This window comes from Xiphias gladius, chromosome 19 (genome assembly GCF_016859285.1).
Source record: "Xiphias gladius isolate SHS-SW01 ecotype Sanya breed wild chromosome 19, ASM1685928v1, whole genome shotgun sequence".
Lineage (NCBI taxonomy): Eukaryota > Metazoa > Chordata > Actinopteri > Istiophoriformes > Xiphiidae > Xiphias > Xiphias gladius.
In genome coordinates, this window is record NC_053418.1 from 15,201,962 (window position 1) to 15,217,500 (window position 15,539).

Here is a 15,539-nt window from a genome sequence, read left to right on the forward strand (position 1 = left end):
TGCTTAAACGCTTTGGGAACAGAGGCTTGACTGACAAATTGTAAATAATATACTGCTTGTGTGATAACAGATGTGTTTATAGGGAAACCATCTTTTAAAAATCTCAGTCCCAGTATATATTTTTTTTACATAAAGATTACACATTTTAACAAAGTTGATTTGGATGTTTAAAGGCATATTAAATGCTAATGACAACCAGAAACCTAAAGAACATTTTTATTTGACAATTAAACATCATGTAACATTTATGATATACAAAGAACTGTCAGCTTTATGGAGGTTATTTTACATAACTCTCATTATTGTCATTTCATCATTCATTCACAGTTCACTGTAACTTTAAGCCATAAAATTTGACTGCCATAACACAGAGGCATATGAACTTAATGACCAAATCATCGGTTGGGTTATTTGTCACTGTGACCTGCTTAATCTGCTATCTTAAGCACATCTGACAGTAAATGATTCATCTCTATGGTATGCTAAAATGGTTCAAAATGCTTGAGACTCAGATTTTAAGAATGTTATATTACTGTTGTTCATTGACATAGACAGACAGACAGGTTTCATTTCCTTAACTTGAGAATGTCCTGATTGCGGACTGGCTCTGAATTCCAGCACTGTCTTGAACTTGAGTGATCTGTGAAGGAGACAGCAATATTAACTGATATTATGAAGACAAGCAAAGAAATAATATTCAAATGTTGATGATGCTGCTACATTTACAGTAGTTTAACAGTTTTATAAATAATTTTAGATAATTTCAAATCTGAAATTCTGTGCCTCTTAGAAAGGAAAAGTAGATAGTTTGTGATGATGCATCTTGTTTCCTCTGGTGCTTCTAGAAGAAAATGCTAGTTGTCTTTTATAAATATAAAAAGTGCAGTACTGTAAATGCAGTATGTAATGCTTTATCTATTAATAACTTAATCCTTGTCAATGTGTTTGCAGTGCATCACAATCCTACACTGAAAATATTGTTAAATTGTTGATCTTTAAATTTTTAGTTTGCTTTTTAATGTACTACATGCAATTTTTTTCCACAAAAGTATCACTAAGATTCGAACATCTTTGAAAAGCACCTTTTACAGTGAACAGCTGTGGACAGTTTTGTTGTGATGTTCAAGATAAACAAATGATATACGATGACAATTATGTGGGTTTCTTCCTACATACATGACATGGCATAACCACATCGCTCCTGTTTTAGCTTCTTCATGCTGACTCCCACTATGTTTTAGAATTGACTTTAAGCACTTACTGTTTACTTTTAAGGCTCTTCACGGCCTTTCGCCCAGTTACATTTATGACCTTTGAGTACCATATGAGCCAGTACATAGTTTGAGATCGTCAGGCAGACGTTATTCATCTGTTCCAGAGAACCGGCTGAAAACTAAAGGGGACAAAGGCTCTGGAATGGCCTGCCTGAGGAAAGCAGGCTGGCCAAGTCAGTGACCTATTTTAAATCCCTTCTTAAACATACTCTATCTGAGAGCCTATACTGATTTTATTTGAGTTTTTACTTTATTTTATTCTTCTTTTTTTCAGTTTTTATTCCCTTTTATAATTTCTTTTATCTTAAATCAATGAAATTGGTTTTATCTTTTATCTTATTTTTGTTTTAATTTGCTGCCCTGTGTGAAGCACTCTGCAACCTGAGTTTTTAAAAGTGCTTTACAAATAAAGATTATTATTATTGTTAATATTATTTATATTATTATTGTTACTATTAAAAACATTTTAGATGATTTAAAACCTGAAAAGAAATAGTTCACCTGGCTTTAAGGTAAATTACAAGTACTAATATTTGCAGTATACTAGTTGTTTAGCAGCACTGTAAATGGAACTAGTGGTTACACTGACAGAGGGTCAAGGCAATAATCAATACTAACCTGCTTTTAAAATAATTTACTCACTGTTGTAAGATTGGATTCTGATAAATCTAAAGGGACTGTATCTAGAGGAGAGGGGATCCAGGTATACGCCTGGTTTTCTAGACGGAGCTGCTTCACTCTGCTCTGGAGGTAAAGTAGAAGCTTAAATGAAGCCATGTCTGAGGGGCTGTGGGAGGCAGCAGATTCCACAACGTGGCGGAAGGGAGAGCAAACTGAATTCTGTGTTTCCTGATGGGAGGGAGACACCGACAGAGAGGGAAGAAGTTTTTTTTTTTCCAATAAATGAACACTAAGTATCTACTGTATAAGGTATTATGTATGTGTAAGAGCTTGATGTCAGTGCTCACATGGGAACAGTAAAACATTTACCTTTGCACTAAGCCTCATCCCTCCTTCAAGCCTGTCAGACTTTCTCTGCCTCTCGCCTTGAGTCTTTGATGTTTTGCTGGAAACAAATAAACGTACATTTGAAAGGTTCTTAGATGTGAATAATAACTGCATGAAGGAGTTTTGGGTTTACATGTATAGTTAATGTTGTGTCAGAGGTCTAAACTGCATATTACAGTGAGTTGAGGTGAGTTCATGCTATCGGAAGGACAGATAGCTGGTTAGAATGCCATCTATGTTTCACAGAAACAGAAGCCAGTTACCTGCCCCTTAAACACTTTGTCTTGCACCTGTGGAATGGCAAAAATTAGAGCAAAACTTAACAGCAGAACAACAGAAAAATATTGTTTGATTTCTATTATGTGGAACAATAAGATTCTGAATGCCAGTATGGAATATACTTGAATAAAAAAATACTTAGAAAAAATAAAAATTAAGTGGCTGCATTTTAACTTAGTTTGGAGGATGCAGTTTTCATGTTTAGCATGTTACCTTTCCAGTTCAGCTGTGAGCTCTTCTTCAAACTTGCATGCCAGACGAGCTGCAGTCTGTTCCTTCCACTGACCCATGCTCCTCTGAACCTGCCTGAGCTCCAGGTCTTTGGCCTTCAGCTGCTTGCGTAGATATATTGCTACTCCTCCTCCCTCAGCTCCTCCATCACTCATATGAGCCCTGTTCAGACAGCTCAACTCCTCAGTGTGCTCCTGCACAAATGTCATGGGTCATAACATTTCTGTAACGTTGAAACAGATGCATTTTTTTCTATCTGCACAAACCTGAGCTATACAAAGTGTGTAAGTTCATACCTGAATGAGACGCTCCTTAAGAGAGTCCAAGGCTTGATCTCTCTCCATCCTCAGCTGTTGCCTCTGGATGCTCAATTCTTGCTCCTGAAAACACATCAGCATTTAATGTACTGTATTTTCAAACAACGGGCATTATGCAGTAGGTAAAGCCTAAACTATACCTTGTCTTTTCTCAGCTGCTCTGTGGTTTGTTTCTGTGAATCAAGCTCGTGGTGTAGATGGCCAATCACGTGCTGCAACTGCTCTCTTAGTGCTCTTAGGTTTGTAAGAGCCTCAGCTACTGTAGGACTTTAAAATACAAAAGGCATCAGCATCAGAAGTTAATCATCAAACACACCATGTTGCCTACAAAGTATCCACTTCTTTCTAAACCAGATATGGATGTAAGCGAGAGCACGACATTATACCTGGCAGGTAGTTGCATAGCACTTTGTTTGGCTCCACTCTCTTCCACTAAGAGATGTAGATGCTGGCACTCTGCTCCCAGCTCCTGGGCCCAGGGCCTGAGCTGTAGGTCCAGCTCAGCTGTGATTTGGTTATGGTTGCTCCCCCTTTCCTCTAGCATCACCCGTAGCCTCTTAGCTTCTTTCTCTGCCAGCTGAACAGCTTGCTCGAGCCGTAGCACTGTCCTCTGACCCTCCTGTGACCACAGACCACACCGTGTCAGTTTTTCTATAACAGTATATCTCTTTATGTGTCTATAAATTAATACTTTCTGTGGTTTTCCTTCACCTGTGCCATTTGTTTCTTCAACCTCTGCAGCTCAACCTGGTGCTCCTCTTTCAGTGATTTGCAAATAACAGCCAGCAAAAACTCCTGCTTTCTCTGCTGTGCACAACTTTCTCTCTTTGAATCCTGCACTCTCTTAAAGATAAAAAGAAAATCATGCAAAGATGGAATGAAAATTTATTCAGATCTATTTAAGATGGTAATATTACATATCGTGGTTGGGAGTCACCTTACTGTTTTTAGTTCCAAAACTTTTTGTTGAAGAGCTAGTGCTTTAATCTTCTCTCGCTGCATCTCACTCCTCATGCTTTCCAGAGTCTTTCTGTTCTGCTCTTCCAGTATCCCACAGTGGATCTGTACAGCTTCCACTTTTTCTGCCTCGCACTTCCTCCTCTCCTCCTCCAATGCTTTGTGCACCTGAACGAGAGCATACTTTGCATATCATGCAATCGTGTTGAAAAAGGTTGCATATTTTAGGCAGAGGATTATCAGAATACCTTTTCAGAGGCTTCTACACGCAGCTCCTCTTCACGGTTCTTTGCCTGTTCCCTCTGCTGCTCAAGAGATTTCCTTAGCTTCTTTGCTTCTTCTTCTTTTAGCTGCCAGAAGAGGAGAAGATAACATCTTTGAAAGTAAGCCTGTGAAGTGTTTTTACTCACTATATGTTTACTATAAAGCACAAGAACCACGAGAAGAAAGAAAAATTTGGTTTTGTTACCCACTGGTGGCATCCGAACTTGACATACAATATATGTGATCAAGGCAGTGCAAGGTACGTTGGATAAGAGAGTTCACCAGCTTCTATTGAGGTACTGTAGTTGTATATTAGACATGTTCAGTGTGACGCACCGACCTGAATGGAATGTTGCATGGACTCAATGCATCGCGTGAGAGCCAGAGTCTGTTCTTTCAAAGAAACTGCTTTCTCCTTTTCAGCCTGCTGATTTACGTAAGAGGAATTAGACGAATCAGTATATGTCACCTTTTGGACTTGCTGCTCATGAGTCAAAGCCAACTCTTTCTACTGTTGATTTCTATCTCCTGAATGACAGATAGAGTAGCCCTAATAACTTTATGATATATTGGAAAAATGACTTGGACACTTAGAAAAACCCAATAAAGCTACAGTCTGTCTCAGCCCTTACCATCATTCTACTGGCTTGTTCCTCTGTATCCTTCAGTATTTTGTAGTGCTGGGTTTTCACGTGTTGTAGCTCCCCCTTCAGTCCATCTCGTTGTGCTTGTAAGGCCCCACGCTGTTCCTGGAAATCTAGCAGCTGCAGCTCCTTCTGGGCCAACATCTTCTCCAGAGTACCCACCCTGATCTTACACTCTCCCAGTTCAACCTGCAGCTCACTTACTTGAACCTCAAGTGCCTAAGGGTAAGACAGAAGGCAATCGTAGGGATAGTTAGAAGAGAATAACAAATACAGAAAAGTTGATGCTGACATTGTGCCCTTTGCTTGACAGATAAAATGTGACTATTATTTTTTTTTTGTATTAGAAATTTGGATGATGATAAAAGGGGCCACCTCAGTTTGCTCCTTTTTCTGGATCCATTTCTCCTCCAGACAAGCACACCTGTTCCTCAGTAAGGTCTCTGCCTCTGTGGACCTCTGGAGTTTCTCACGAGTCTCCTCTAAATTCTGCTCCAATATCGTACATGAACACATTTATTAAATACTATTGTAAAACACAGAAACTAAATCTGCCTTTTACACAAAAACAAATGAATTCTCCTTGTCTCCCTGTAATTTCCCTTGCGATTGTCATTCACATCTAAAATATGAGTATAGAGCTTAAATGATACATTCACAACATAGTGATATTTGTGTTATAAGACACAATCTGTGCCCTAAATATAAACAAAAGGCTCACTATAGAAACAAACAAACAAAAAAATAGATATAAGAAACAGAAAAAAAAAAAAGTTCAGAACCTGCTATTGTACTGGAATTGATTGACAGGTCTTTTGTACATGAACATGACAAAAAAATTTTTTTGATTCCCTGATGCCATTTTTTTACATTAATGATATGAACAAAGAAAAATAAGGCTATATTTAGTTATGACCTTTTGAGAAACACACAATAAAATAATTTTTTCAGTAGAAGTCTTTGAATACATAAGTTAATTTATTAATGATTGCCTCCTAGTATTACTGCAAACAAAACCATTTCTACCCTACAGTTTCAATTGCTGAAAATGTTTTATTGTTATTTCTTTTTCATTAAAAAAATAAATAAATAAATAACAAAAATAATGTAATTTTGTCATTTAGAATTTTGGATGTTTTATTAATTTTAGTTTTTTTTACAGTGTGAAGAGTACTTTGATAACTATAAAAAATATTAATCTTGTTATGGTTGATAATTGTCATTTAGGGATAATTATAAATATATATAGGCCTTATGACTGTACCTCTTGCATGGACTCCAGCTTCTCTGTTGCACGTCGCTGTTCAGCCAACAATTCTGTTTTTGCACTTTCCACCTTTTTTTCCATCTCCTCCCTCTCCAGCACTGACATGACGCTGCTCTGTTTGTGGAAGTAGTGGACCAACAAAAAAATGGTGTATTAAGAACAAACCTGACATAATAAAACATGTAAATGACTGGGTACAAGGTTTCATTACCCAGCCAATGCAGGATCCATCCTTTAGACTCTTTTTACGTTGACTCATAGTTGCAACTTCTTCTTCCATGTCTCTAATCTCGTAGAGACAGGACTCTCTTTGCCTCTGCAACTTCTCCAACTGGCAACTACAACACATATGTTGTTGTGTTACTCTTTAACAGAACTATCCGTTATAAAGACCAGTATTACGTTGACGCAGTGTGATGTTAACCATGTCAATAAATATGGCTCTGTATTTTACAATTAGTAGGACAGAGTATTAACATACCTAATAGAGTCCCTCTCTACCCTGCTGTCACTCAGAACGGACTCCAGAGTCTGCTTCTCCTTCTCCATCTGTGCTGTCTCTGCAGTCAGTTGCTCTAATTCCTGCAAGGCATGCTAGGGCATAAACAATAAACTGTGAGTATTAGTGAGACTTCTATACACAGTTTTCTACTGAAGATGCTTCATGTTACCTTCCTTCTCTGCCAAAGTTCAGAGAGGCAGAGCTCAATGTCTTTTAACTGTGTCCTCCTCAACCTTAGTGTCTCCTCCTCTTTCTCACATTTCTAAACCATACACACAAACCAGTTAAATGATGCCTCATACACATGTACACAGGAGAATTTATTCAGCTGATATAAAAGCATTTCTCAAATTAAACTAAATAATATACTAAAATACACTGGGAGATTCATTCTTACTTGTCGGAGGTTAGTGAGCCGCTTGTTAATCTGTGCCCAATCTGACTGCATCTTCTCTGATGTCTTCTCAGACCTGCACCTCCTGCTCCAGTGGTTAGTTTCCTCATCTGTGTCGTTGTCTTTGTCACCCAAAGAACACACAAGTCTTGGAGAAGCAAAAATGCACAGTATACAAGTCTGAAATATATTCATAAAATAATTTTTAAAAATGAATAAAAGACTGCATGGATGACAAAAATGCTTAGTAAGTTTTAAAATATTGTTCCGTTTGGTTTACCGGTAAGTTTCTCTCTTCTTATGCTGAGCTTTATGAACAGAAGGACTTCTGTTTTGTACATTTCCATAAGAGGATCTGTGGACTTTGCAAACAAAGTGAGGCACATTCTTTTAAAGTAAGTTTAAAGATTTAATTGCTCTAATGTCACTGTTGACTGTGGATAAAAGAATATGCAGTCAGATTTTGCTTTACCTGGTGTAGACTGAGGTTCGCTTCCTTCCTGTGTGGGCGTGTCATAGCCACTCTGGTTGGTAAAGTAATCATCCATGCCTGTGACAGACTGAATGAGTGAGTGCCATCCTGGGGGGGGGGGGGGGGCACTCATGATATTAACTACAGTGTCATACATATATTTTGGACTCATGCTACTGTATTTTCTACATTTAAAGAGATAGTTTCCAAGCATTTCTTGATTTTTATCATTTATTATCTCTTTATTTTTTTAGTTTGTACTTTCAACTGGCTATACAAATGGCTGTATTTCAAATAGTGATATTTTATACATAAAAATGTTTTGTGATTTTAAAATGAAGCTCACTTTCCTCAACCTTTTCAGCAGTCTCTTACCTGGCCGCCTGTGCATGTGCTGTCTGACTCGCTCTGTGCAGATTGAGTCAAGGTCGCTTGCAATGGACACGGTGTCAAAACTCTTCACAGGTACTCCTGTAAAAAGAAACAAGCAGCCTAGAGTCACTGTTTGCTGTGAACAGATGTACAAGAGGATTAGTTAGGCTGTGCTTGCGGATGCAGTGTAATCAGTATGGTACCTGCCAAACACCTGGCCTTGGGAGAACAGCTGTTGTTGTGTTGTAGATGTTCATGTTCTGTTACAACCTCTGTTTTGTGAGAGACTGAAAGGGAAGTGTGAGAATCAAATGGTGTAACAAGGCTGTAATGGCAGCCAAGTCTAGATCCAAGCTAGAAGACCCAAAACTCAACATTCACTGCAAAAGTGCTGGAACGAACAATATTCAAATAAAAAGAGTGCCTGAATATGCAATGTAAATTTTATTGTAATTTACCTACTAGCTTATGTGTGTGTTAAAATGACATTTTCGCCTAAGGTCAGTCCAAAAGCTTAACATCAATGATGAAAATTTAGAGCATGTATGACATCTCTTTTGTCTTCCAAAGAGATGTAGATTTGTACTTACTGCTTCTATCATCACCAAGCCTGTGAGGTGCTTTCTCCTTAATATGTGATATATTTACTCCAAAGTTTCCAGAAGGACATTTCTCCAGTTCCTTTCGTTGACCTGGCTTGTTTGACGGGGAATAGTGAGCAGTCCCTGTGTCGTTACTGGTTTTCTTAGGTGTTGCTGATCCTCTTCTTTCGCCATTTAGAACTCTTCGTCCTTTTTGTTCACTCTGGCAAGTGTCACTGTCGGAGATCTCTGTCCCCTCCGCCTCTTCTTCTTTGTCTAGCTGTTGCATATTACACTCTATCAGTGCCATTTCCACCATCTCTTCTCTGAAGCATCTAACAAAGTCTTCAGTGCAGATACTGTCTGAAGGAGGGTGTGTTTCTCGGGCCACTGTATCCTCCTTACAGCTGTCTCCAAGCAGCCTCTCAAGTCTCCAGATGACCTGCTCCCTCCGAGACTCTATTTCCTCTTTGTCTCCTGTCCTTCTGTCTAACCTTTTTTTAGTTTGGTCGTGAAGGTCAGGACTTCCCTGGCAGCCTGTGCTCCTCTCTGGGGTAGAGCAGTGGAGAGAGGCAGTGTTTTTTTGTAAAAGAAAAGCCTGTCCTGTCGCACTAAGGAGGCAATGTTTTGATATAAACAAATGTTACCCAATTAAGACATCTCGCTTACTCGCTTACTGGAGCATGTATATGTTTTACTCGTTTCATTTTTTGTTTTCATCTGTGCAAACTCAAGCACACACATTATGTTGACAAAAAAAAGAAAACCCAGTGACAAGCAGTACTTACTATTTCTATTACTGAAAGTTATTTCCCTGACAACAGCCTTGTAAAAACAACCTTTTGAAAAGAATTTCGCTTAAGAAACCATTACAAATTACAGTTTTTCCTCTAATAATATTAAAATATTACCAGATGATTGCCCCATCATCGGAGTACGTATCAAATCAAGACAAGACATGGGAGTGTCATTTGTTTGAGTTGTGCTTCCGAGGCCTGTGTCTTTGCCCAGAGACTGACTCCACTTAAGAGGAGCTGGGGGGGATCAAAAACACAGATTATCAACTAAAAAAAAAAAAAACAAAAAACAAATTTGGGATAAGGTGTGTGTTATTACATAAATTAAATTACCTGCTGCATTGCTGCATTCACGGTTTCTGAAAATTTCCTGACGTTTCTGTGGCTGGACCTACATTAATCACATCAGTGCTTTCAAAAAAATTAATTTCTGGATTACACATGCATAAATACTGACAAGCAGCCAGACAAGGAAAATCACAGACCTGCAGCTGACCAAGCTGAGCATCGATGGCATCTAAGAGTAGGTCACAGTGGTCCAGTTTGAGAGGCTTAGGGTCCAGTCCAAACACACTTCTGTTTTCATTCAGATCTGTAGGGTCAGACAAAAGGGTAACCCAGAGTGGGTGCAAACTCACAAGAGACTGAAACATATACGATATAGATGTTCTGCCGATAAAGCCTCAGACCAGTGTGAAGAAGCTCATCAGTGTCCTCTGCATCTCTCCTCGCTCTGCCATGACTTCTGTCCGCCATGTCCTGTTGCTGCAGACAAATATGCGGACATTCAGCAGCACCGTACAGACACAACATACCCAGTACCTACGGGTGGTGAAGGCTGACTGGGCAGTCAGGAGAAGTGGGGGGTTTATGTTGCTCAGTTGTCCAGGAAACGAAGACGATTTAGTTTGTGAGAAGGCCGAACTGACTTCTTTTCACCGAGAAGACTATAAATTCCTGTGCCTTGTTATCTCCCCCACTCCCCAAAGTGAACATCAAGTACATGAGCGGTGCAGGTCAAATCCACCGTAGTGGATAGACTGTACTGTAGGATTTTTCCTATCAGATGTTTAGTTAACGTTAGCCATGGCTGAAGTGCCTGAAAACAGCCAAGTAGTATATTAAGACTATTTTCCATCGCTGAGGCTACTCAGAAGAATTTTCACACCATTTAGCCTTTATCATTACTGAATTTTACAGTTACAACACTAACACGTAGTCGGCTCGAAAGACACACGTTTAACCTGAATCACAGAGGCTAGTCTGTGTAAAAAAATAACTCTCTTACACGTAGCTAGGTTATATGAAGACAAAACACTATCCCATTTGAAATTCCTAAATCATGCCACCACCACTGCACGGCCTCAAATATCCATAACTTACTCTGAGGGAAACAAACGCGGAGAGTCTGAATCGATGGTGTCCTTCCCTCTTCAGCGCTGAACTACACGGCTGCTGCGCCGAGTCTTGATTGACAGGCGCGTCGATTGGTTTCCCTGGAAATGGTCGAACAGCTCGCGACCCGCGCAGGAGAGGTGAGCTCGCGCTGGAGGCGCACTGCCGCGCGCGCGGCCGCAATTTTAGCGCCAAAAAGAAGTCGCCGGGCAAAGCTAGTTGGGCATTACGGACGTAGCCAGGATTTCAGAAAGAATGAACAAGAGAGCCCATGTCCCCCCCAGTGCAGCCATAGCCCCTTATAAACATTTTGACCCGAAACCAAAAGAGGGGCTGTAAAATTCTCTACACATTTGTATATGTCACATACTCTCAGTTGACAGTTTATTAGGTACACCAATGCTAAAACTAATACCAGTCTAGTTCAACAGTCCTGCGATAAAAATCCTCCCTTCGTGAAGGTTAGTATGTTAGGTTTTTTTGTTCAAACTGATTCAAAGGTGTTCACAGAAACACCTCTCTATTGACACCTCTCTGAAACAGTTTGACAAAATAAACTGAACATTACCACCTTCATGAAAGGGGGGGGGTTATTGCAGGACTGTTGTACTAGACTGCATTAGTTTTAGCAAGTTGTATCTAATAAAACTGCCACCTGAGTGTATATTTATGTAAATAGCCGTACAGTTGTATTTTCTGTCATTTATATGACCAATCTGAAGATCTAAATGTTGTTTCAAAGCCCTCTTCAAACTGCCAGGGTTATGATTGTGGTGAGGAAACAGCAAATACTGCATTTGATTCTTTTTCTTTTTTTGGCAAAAAGGTAGTAAAATTGAAATGCAGTATATTTGAGTCTAAACATACCAGATCCACCTGTAACAACCTTCCAATTTTTAAATTGTTATCCCCTCTGCCCCCTGAGCCCTAAATTCCCTGAAAACAATAAAATGCCATTGCATGTTTATTTCAAAGTTCTACAAAATGTAAAGCCTCTGAAACAAGATTCAGGTTTATTTCAGACCTGTGACTGCTTTCAACAAATTTATGCAGGGCCTTTGTAATGTGTTTTTATTATTGTGTCCTTCCACTAAAATTGTACACTATTTTTAGTTCTGGAAGTAGTTGTGTTACAGTGGTACTGCTGTAGTTTTGCTATTATTTCTCACAGACTGTAGGATCGTCACTGTTCTTTTAAATAGGCTTGTTACTAATTGAAGTGAGAGATATTTTTTCACTACAAAAAGTGTTTCTCACACTAAAACAAACTAAAATTGGCCTACAATCTCTAACATATGAGTTAAACTCGTCCCATCTTCCAACGGCAACTGAAAGAAAATTAAGCAGACGGATATTCAGTGTCAACAATAACAACTTTATTATCTTTTTTCATTATTGTGTCTTTGTTGTTTAAAGACAATGTTATACGAGTATAAATTAAGGGAGAAAATACACAATTTAAAAAAAAGAAGCGAAACCTCAATTGAATCCGCAGTTACACCTGAATGCACCTTACGTGTATTTTGGGAGTAAGAGTAGTAGTCAAGGCAGGTCAATCACCTTCGACCTCCTCTACCAGGCCGCTGTTGTGATGCATTTCAGAACTTTCATCACCATACAGATTATTCCCATCACCCCTGTCTCACAAACAAAGCTGTGAGTTGCAGTCCAAGGAGAAGAAGGGTTCAGTTCAGACAAGGCAAGAAAAATCTCCCCGCTTTCATTCCTTTACCTCTGCCTCGAAACTGAGCAGCATTGAATGAGAAGGAAGTGCGTGCCACGCATGCACACAAATCAAGCTCATTATGCATACAAACAGTATGAAAACACCAACATAAGAAGAATGGCACTCATGAGAAGATAGAAATCAGAACAGAAAATAAAAGCATAAAAATTAAAGCTAAAAATCACACCATAGTGAATTAAGAGTTGGGTGAGATGAATCGAGAGAAACAAAGGGAGGGGGTTTAAATCAGATCCCTCTGAGATAGGGAAGGCAGATGAACAGGTTTTTTTTTTTTTTTTTTTTTTTTTTTTTAAGTCTACAGTACACTCTCCATTTACACTTTGGTTGTTTTTTTTCCCTCTTTCTGCATGAGGCAGGCAACCGTTTGAAGCAACAACAGCCATGAACTAACAAATCTACACCGTTATTGCTACAGCTGTCTGATACTGTACAGGCCCTCAGTGGGGCAACTTCAGTAGTCAAGTCACCATCAAGTACTGAGGTCAAGTTATTTGGAAATATATTGATTCAAACATATGATGAGCTCTCCATTATCATTCAAAATATAATATGTATTCTCAAATATAAAATCATCTCAAACACAATATATTAAAGTAAAACTCTAGTGAACCTCATATTGATCGCTGAAAAAAGGAAATCACAAACTAACTTTCCACGTGTACAGTTTCTTCAACAAAACCACTCAGCAGTGATCTCTGTTCTTTCAGATGTCATGACTGTGTGCAATGATACAGAACTAACCGCACAATGACCATTTTCAACATGGCAAAAAGGAAACATCTCGCTGCAGTAGTGTCCATCCGTATATGTGACACCCTGGATATGATTTAAAGTGTGCACAACCTCAGTAGCTTGTGTTTAATGTACGTGCTAACGGAAGTGCTTGAGTCTGTGTGAAGTGGACAGACAGGAGGAGAACCCGATCAGTAAAGTAAAATTAAAGGAACCGTTCGACATTTTGGGAAATACGCTTATTTGTTTTCTTTAATACCATTCGCATAACTACCTGTTTAACATACAGTAAGATTAAAGCCAGAACGTAGTTAGTGTGGTTTAGTTTACAAACTGGAAACAGGGTTCTGTCCAAAGGTTAAAAAAATAAATAAAAAAATACAGCTACAAGCAGCTTTAAAGTCGACTAAATAACATCTCATTTGTTTAATTTGTACAAACCCTAAAGTCTGAGTAAAGTTGTGTTTTTTTGGGGGAGTTATGTGCAAGACTATTTCTAGGTCAGGAGTAGTGACTTCCTGAAGATTAATCAAACAAGATATAATGTGTTAATTACTGAGCTTTAGAGGTCTAGCTAGCTGTTTTCCCCTGTTTCAAGGCTTGTGCTAAACTAAGCTAACCAGCTGCTGGTTGTAGCTTGAGAAATGAGAGAGGTGTCAATCTTCTCATCCAAAAAAAAAAAAAACATATTTCCAAAAATGCTGAATTATTCCTTTTAGCAAGTCATTCTAGACTTGAGATTTAGTGAATGAGCAAACTGTGCTCATGACAACCATAAATCAAAAAATGCATCAAAACCTCTGATGTAAACGGGTAAAAGAAGCATCTTTTGTGCAAAAAACATGAATCGTCATTCATTTCAATATCAAATCATTAATTCACTGGTAAAGAATCTCACAGAAAAACATACATCTTAAGAGCTCATATTATCATATTGAAAACCTCCTGCACTCTATCAGCCAAATACTCAGCATGAAAGGGTACTCTATTGTGAATGAATTTCTTTTCCAGTGCATTTTTCTCATCTTTATGGCCTGCACATCAGAGGAAATGATAACTGAACCACAGTTACTAATGAGCTAGTATCAAGGACTATAAAAATTAGTTTCAGTGTGTTAAGACAGTTTATGGAAATATAAAAGATGAATCTGCAGCCAAATTGTGGGTGCCTCAGGATTAATTTCCTTCTTCGCAGAATTAATCTGGATTAAAAATTAAAATTAAAGCAAATCCTTCAGGCTCATTCAGTGAGTTTTTTCAGATTTGACATATGCTGTACAGATAACTTAATACTCAGATTAGTATAATTATTCTTAATTTTACAATGTCATTCTTTTATCACAAAGTATTCACACAGATAGACTAGACTGTAGATACAATAGCCCCAGCCTTGAATTCTACATTCCTAACAATAATTACAAAAAAATACTAACTGGTTTTCAAAACTCTTGTCACCATAGACATGTAGTGCACAGGTTAGAGGACTCTTTCCCTTGTTCAGTCAATTACAGGCAAAAGACTGAGGGTACCTTCGTGAGCTGATCCCAGATCAGCGTGTCCACAAACACTGAATGAACGGACTACACATCTGAGCTGTGGTGAGTCTGAAGCGGCAGCTGGGGGAGTCCTCTGTGCTTAAAGCTGACTGCACAATGGTGTGCTACAGGAACCAGCCCTGACCTCCTGTCAGCTGAAGCCACTCTGGACACCTTTTGGAAACCACTCCAGGCTCACACAAAGAAGTCCTACTGAAAATGTCTGAGCTACAAATTGGTGACTGATGGGAGGCTGTGGAGCTGGTGCAATGCACACTATAAAAACCGACATGTTCCTGGTCGCACTGGGTGGTAATTACTGAATGTCTCATTGATTTGGCGCAGACTTAATACTTTGCACGATTACTGAGAGTGATGTCACTAAAAATGGTCACCAAGGGATACTGTATGTGTTGCTATGTGAGAGCACCAGAGGACAAGGGTAAAGTACAAGTACAGAGTTAAATTTTCTCAACATCAACACAGAGATATGTACTAACCTATGGTCAACCACGGTGAAAAATGTGTATTCAGGTCTTTGATGGAGATTCCTGATGATATGAATGTTTTTAAGTTTAATGTTGTACTGTTGCAATTGCACTACTGTGTTACAACTAAAGGACTGACTACTGTAGAATTTTGCTAATCAGAATCACAAATGGAAGATCTCTGAAAAGCAATGAAGCTCAGAGGCATTTCATATCCAACGTCTGAAATGGATAAGCAGCCATATTATCACTACACGGACTACAGTCTAACTGACTATTGAAC

General features: G+C 38.8%; 1 protein-coding gene and 1 long non-coding RNA gene across 8 annotated transcripts; both read right to left on the minus strand.

Moving 5' to 3' along the window:
* Positions 1-200: 200 nt before the first annotated feature.
* si:ch211-102c2.8 (trichohyalin) lies at positions 201-9,590 on the minus strand. Of its 7 annotated transcripts, none has more exons than XM_040154429.1 (15): positions 6,239-6,446; positions 5,350-5,463; positions 4,963-5,193; positions 4,671-4,754; positions 4,315-4,416; positions 4,052-4,234; positions 3,821-3,952; positions 3,496-3,728; positions 3,250-3,376; positions 3,089-3,172; positions 2,775-2,986; positions 2,546-2,572; positions 2,265-2,340; positions 1,917-2,123; positions 201-640 (listed from the first exon to the last, which is right to left on the minus strand). In XM_040154429.1, the coding sequence occupies exons 1-15, from the start codon at positions 6,344-6,346 to the stop codon at positions 575-577; spliced, it is 1,986 nt and encodes a 661-aa protein (XP_040010363.1). In that variant the 5' UTR covers positions 6,347-6,446; the 3' UTR covers positions 201-574. The 7 variants fall into 7 exon arrangements, with proteins under 7 accessions (XP_040010363.1, XP_040010362.1, XP_040010365.1 ...); XM_040154428.1 differs by having other exon boundaries at positions 4,671-4,757; XM_040154431.1 differs by lacking the exon at positions 4,671-4,754.
* A 104-nt stretch (positions 9,591-9,694) lies between these two features.
* LOC120805762 lies at positions 9,695-10,850 on the minus strand. Its single transcript, XR_005709598.1, has 4 exons — positions 10,743-10,850; positions 10,049-10,124; positions 9,845-9,951; positions 9,695-9,750 (listed from the first exon to the last, which is right to left on the minus strand). It is a non-coding gene; the product is annotated as an uncharacterized LOC120805762 (long non-coding RNA).
* Between the last annotated feature and the right edge of the window lie 4,689 nt (positions 10,851-15,539).

Bases quoted from the DNA above. Each gene is read 5' to 3' on its own strand.
- si:ch211-102c2.8 (XM_040154428.1), bottom strand. From the start codon at position 6,346: ATGTCAGTGCTGGAGAGGGAGGAGATGGAAAAAAAGGTGGAAAGTGCA. The intron at 5,464-6,238 runs GTACAGTCATAA...ATATTGGAGCAG, and splicing joins AGCTGGAGTCCATGCAAGAG to AATTTAGAGGAGACTCGTGA. The intron at 2,124-2,264 runs GTAAATGTTTTA...CCCTCCCATCAG, and splicing joins GGATGAGGCTTAGTGCAAAG to GAAACACAGAATTCAGTTTG.